This window comes from Charadrius vociferus, unplaced genomic scaffold (genome assembly GCF_000708025.1).
Source record: "Charadrius vociferus isolate BGI_N301 unplaced genomic scaffold, ASM70802v2 scaffold32, whole genome shotgun sequence".
Lineage (NCBI taxonomy): Eukaryota > Metazoa > Chordata > Aves > Charadriiformes > Charadriidae > Charadrius > Charadrius vociferus.
This window is the reverse complement of record NW_009647856.1, coordinates 12674054-12679262: the sequence shown is the minus strand read 5'-3', so window position 1 is coordinate 12679262 and position 5209 is coordinate 12674054. Positions and strand designations below refer to the sequence as shown.

The 5209-nt window shown below is 53.9% G+C and overlaps 1 protein-coding gene across 2 annotated transcripts in view; it reads left to right on the top strand.

The window, feature by feature from the left end:
• Window positions 1-4763, top strand: part of NRF1 (nuclear respiratory factor 1) — a 53475-nt gene extending 48712 nt beyond the window's left edge. The window contains exon 10 of one of the 2 annotated variants that reach the window (XM_009882989.1): window positions 4571-4763. In XM_009882989.1, the coding sequence (XP_009881291.1) occupies window positions 4571-4734 (164 nt within the window). In that variant the 3' untranslated portion in view covers window positions 4735-4763. The remainder of the gene's footprint in view (window positions 1-4570) is intronic. The other variant, XM_009882988.1, reaches the window with a different exon arrangement.
• Window positions 4764-5209: the final 446 nt, after the last annotated feature.

The following is a 5209-nucleotide window of genomic DNA, read 5'->3' as shown; positions in this document are numbered from 1 at the left end:
TGCTGAACCTGGACACCGATTCCCAGGGCACTGAGTCATCCTGCCTGCTTGGCCTTCTTCCCCAGGGCCCTTTGTGGTGGGTCAATGCAGTCACTCGCAAAGTAGGATCAAAATGGGTGTTCTTACGCTGCTGCTGATCTGCCTTCCACGCCAGGTGAGATGTCTCTGTCGGCCATCCCGTGACTTTTGGCGTCTGAAGCCTGTGGCTTTCTGGTCACAGGTGGAGCCTAACCCCTACCCTTCTTCTGTCAGGTGTAACCTCTTCTCTGCTGAAACAGCAGGAGTTTCACTGTCTCCTATGGCCTGTCACAGTCCTCCAGCTAAAATGTAGCCGCTAATATAATCTGACCTGGCATTAGAGTACAGCCGCAGCCGTCTCCGAGTCGCTCGGCTCTAATCCTTTGATTCACAGTGGCCATCTCAAACCCTAAGACCTGCCATGTCTCTTCCTTGGCCATCCTCGTGTCCTGCTGCAGCGCCCGTTCCCCTCCGTGGCTGTCGGTCTCCTTCCTAGCAAAGCCAGCTGATCCTCTACTGAAAAAAAAAATAAAAAATCTTTCCCTGGTGTGCTGCAGGTATGTGAGAGGCAGGACCTCGGGGCTGGCTCTGCCCCAACTCCCTGCGTAGATGCTGTCCTTGCGCGCGGCCGGCTGGAGCTGGCTCCTCGTCCCTCCAAGGACGGGAGGTGCTGGCAGGTAGGTGAGGTTGGTGGCCAAGAAGAGGTGATTCCCAGGGGGATGGACGTGCTTGGGCTTTGTGCCTCACCCACCGCTCCTTCCAGAGAGGCTTTTGGGGCGGCTTCGTGAAGGGGAAGCAAACGCACAAGCCCGGCTGCATCTTCCCACTCGTCAGGAGCCCACGGCCATGGTCTGTGCCGCTCAGTGCGTGATCCATCACCTCTGCTGTCGTCCTCCCCGGGCAGGAGCCAGTCTGAGCTATGGGTGGGATCCGACGGGATCCCTCTTCCCTCCTTTGGCCAGGGTTCTCCTGCCTGCGCACCCCATTCCTCCAGCATGGCTCCACTTTCTTTGCAGATAGATATGTTTTTCAAAGACTCAAGAAGTTGAGGGTTTTTTTGTCTAATGGATTTCCTGTTTTTAATACAATTGAAAGGGTCTGAAATCCATGCTTTAGATTAACATATGCCAACTAGATTAGGGCTAATCAGGGTGCAGGTCTGAGCAGATGCAGCGCAGGGCCAATCCTAGACCTGATTACAGTATCTCAGTAGTTTAATCGTCTCCCTCCCAAGGGCGATCATCTCTGCTTTAATGCACAGCAGACTTTCCAGCCCTCTCCTCCTTTGGTTTGTTACCACCCCTGGCAGGAAGGCCGCTACGTCAGATGCTGAGGCGATTTAGTTTAATCCCATGCAGAAAGGGATCTGCCTGTTGCCGTCTCTCGCGGAGACTTCCCTGCTCATCCGTGCGCTCCAAGATGTGGCCAAACCTTGGGTGACACAAACTCATTCTCTCCAATGAATACCCCTGTTGGATCGTCACATCTCACCATCTTTTGATTGCACCCATCTTTGGCAGCAGCCCTGCCCTGGCCAAGGTGTGTTTGAACAACACAGGGGGATCAGCTTTTTAATTTTCTGTGGTCCATGAGGATAGTGGTGACTCTGGTCTTTGGGTCAGTCATGGGCAGCGACCCCTGTTGGGTCTTTGCATCTCATCATCTTTTGATAGCACCCATCTTTGGCAGCAGCCCTAGGACGTACAGGGTGTGTGTGAACAGCACAGAGGGATCAGCTTTTTAATTTTCTGTGGTCCATGAGGATAGCGGTGACTCTGGGCTTTGGGTTGGCCATGGGCAGCGGCCCCCGTTGGGTCTTCACATCTCACCATCTTTTGATAGCACCCGTCTTTTGCAGCAGCCCTACCCTGGCCAAGGCGCATGTTTGAACAGCACGGAGGGATCAGGCTTTTAATGTTGCGTGCTCTGTGGTCCATGATGGGAGTGGGGACTCTGGTTTTTGGGTCGGCTGTGGGCAGTAGACTGTCACTTGAGAGCTCCAGTAAGCTCTGTTGGGCTAGCAGACCAAGTAACCCAAAGGGCTTAGTTGGGTTGTTGGTCTGGAGCGGGGATTTTAGGTGCATCCCAGGCCAGATATCCAGGTCTGTCCCAGCACCTGCTTAGACTGGGATGTGCTACGGTTCCTTATAGGGTCTGATAGGAGATTTTCTTTAAGAGGGCTGAGCACGAGCTCTCATGTCAGTGTTTTGTTGCCTAAAACTCTCATCTATTAGAAAGCACCCCGGGAGCTTTGTACCTTCTCCTGACTCCACGCCGCTCCTAGTGCTCGGTGTTGAACCCATCTCACCAGGAAAGCGATCCCTCAGTTGGGCTGTGAACTGGACAAACGCGGACGTAACCCTTCTGGTGTGGGGCAGCCCTTTGGTTGAGGGATCTCGAAACTTTCCTCCCCGTGGAGTGCTTTGAGCTCTTGAGAGGAGGGATGTCGAAGGACTGCAAAGCAAGCTGCGCTCTGCTGGGGTCACCCACCTGGTCAGCACGATTAACTCGTAAGCTTTCCTGTCTGTACAGTAAGTTATCTGAGGACACCGAGCCGTGCTCTGCCGCCTCGCGTTATTAAACGAGTGCCCTTGGTGGGACAGAGATCTGCTCTCTGCCACAGAAACCTGACTCAAAGAGATTGTACCACTTTTTTGGGAAAGCGTGGGTCAGGAACCCGCTGTCTTGAACCATTTGAACCCTGTTTCAGGGGTTGGCCATCCTGTCCTCATGGCTGGGAGGATTTGTTGACCCCTGAAAGCTTTTTTTTTTTTCCCAACAGGGGTGTGGATAGTTTCAGAAATGTCATGTACAGGGTAGAGTTTACACACTCGCTTGTCTAAATCACTCTTTACCAAGCCAAAGGCAGTGGTGGGTACAGGCAGGTAATGTGAGAGTAGAAAGATGAAGTTTATCTTGCCACCCCGTGGGATTTGCTATTCCCCTTGCCCTGCCCAGCTGTGTTGAGCAGTACCACCCCTCCTTGCTATTTTTTCCACCTCTTTTCATCATTCGCATCACAATATCCTCAGGGGCCTCGTTGTTTTGTTGTCGCCCTGCTTGGTGTTGCCTAGCTAACCCTGGCTTACCGCGTTTGCCGCAGCAGGGCTTTCCTCTGTGGCCAAAAACGCGCCCGAAGCTTTGCCGGTTCCAGCTTGGGGGCATCTGATCCCCTTCTGTTGCTGAGCCGCCCTTGGGAAAAAGATGTTTCCTACTTTGCTGGACCCATCCATAAGTGAAAAAGGGATGAGAAACTTGGTTTGCTTTCCTTTATCTCTGTTGTATGTCATATATATACGCGTGTGAGTGCCTGGAGCCAGTGTGGGTTGGCCAAAGCTCACTGGTCTCATGCTGCCCTTTGCCTGCCTTGGTGTGAAGGCAGAAGGACCTGGCTGAGATGGAGAGTGAGCTGGAGGAAAGGAATCGTGTTTGAGAGAGACCAGTGGCTGTACCAGGGGTCACGGGCAGGATGGGTGGTCTGTACAGTGACGGGATCCTTCTCCCGCGCCGTGAGAGTGGGAAGGCGTTTGAGCGGCATGTAGAGTTACAGGGGATGGAAGTCCTGCAGGAGGGAGAAGCCGAGTTTATCCCTTCTTCAGCCCCAGGATTCCCAATTCTGGGCAAATCAAGCGGAAAAATGTGGTTCAAAAGTGCGTTCCTCATCTGTGGGTGACTGCTGCTGGGCTGAGTGGTGGCATGCTCGTGGCTGCGGGAGAAATGCGTGGGAGCAATCCCTACCTCTAGCAAAACACGGCCTGACAGGGTTGGCTGTAGAGGTACCTGCTCTACCATCCCGTCGTCTTCTTTGGATTCCTCCTCCAAAAAGTTCTTATATCTTTGTCCCTTAAACTTATTCTCTCTCTCTGCCTCCAGACAGCCCGGCATGGGCTGAGCTCGCCACGCTGCCACCCAACCCTACCCCATCCCGTCCCTGCTCCCATCCCACGTGGTCCATGGCGGGTGACTTGGGCACAGCGAGGCCACCGAGGCACAAATAATGACACCAGCACGGACACTGCCGGGTGGGAAGCAGATGTCTTTCCCAACTGCTGGCTTTCCATGCGTAGAATCATAGAATGATTTGGGTGGGAAGGAACCTTTAAAGGTCATCTTGTCCAACCCCACTGCCATGGGCAGGGGCATCTTCAACTAGACCAGGTTGCTCAGAGCCCCGTCCAACCTGGCCTGGAATATTACCAGGGATGGGGCAGCCACCACCTCTCTGGGCAACCTGGGCCAGTGTCTCACCACGCTCAGCGTAGAATATTTCTTCCTGACATCTAGTCTGAATCTTCCCTCTTTTAGTTTAAAGCCGTTATCCTTTGTCTGGCTTGTACGGAGGACTCCAGAGCTGGACGCAGTACTCCAGGTGGGAGTACTCCGACGATCCAAAAGATCAGCTCCGGAGCAGCACTCCCCGTGTCGCACGCAGCCCCCAAACCCCTGGGGACCGCACCACGCCACGCGGCCACACCAGCCTCGTCCCTCGTGCCGCTCTCACTCCGCTCCTTCCCTCCCAACCCCACTCCTATTTATTTTTTTGTCTCTGCAGGTCTCGTCCAGATCCCCGTCAGCATGTACCAGACCGTGGTGACCAGCCTGGCCCAAGGCAACGGCCCCGTTCAGGTGGCGATGGCACCCGTTACCACGAGGATAGCGGACAGTGCCGTCACCATGGACGGGCAGGCAGTGGAAGTGGTGACCTTGGAACAGTGATGATGCCCAGAGCAGGATCATGGTGATTTTCCTCGTCTTTTACGCGAATAATTTTTTTACGCCTCTCCAGAGATGCAATCAGGTGGCATTGAGTCTCCCAGCTTTGGAAGTGAAGGTTTTGTTAAATTTTTTTTTTTTTTTTTTAAAAAAGGAAAAAAAAAAATAATATTAGCAGAGGATGTGTGTTAAGTGCATTTTTATAGCGCCACTCTGCTCTCGTACGAGTGAGAAGCCAAATTGTGACGGGACTTGCATTCCGAGGAGATTTAAAAGAAAACAAAACACAAAAGAAAAGCAACCCCTTAACCCCCCCCTTCCCCCCCGGCATGGGATCCGGCAGGGTGAGGCCTGGGGGGGCCGAGGCACGGGGCAGGGAGGGGGAAACACGAATGTCCTCGGCCAAAACTGCTCCGGCAGCATCGCCACCGCTCCCGGGCTGCGTCGGCACCTTCCTCTGCAGCACTTCTCGGGCCCG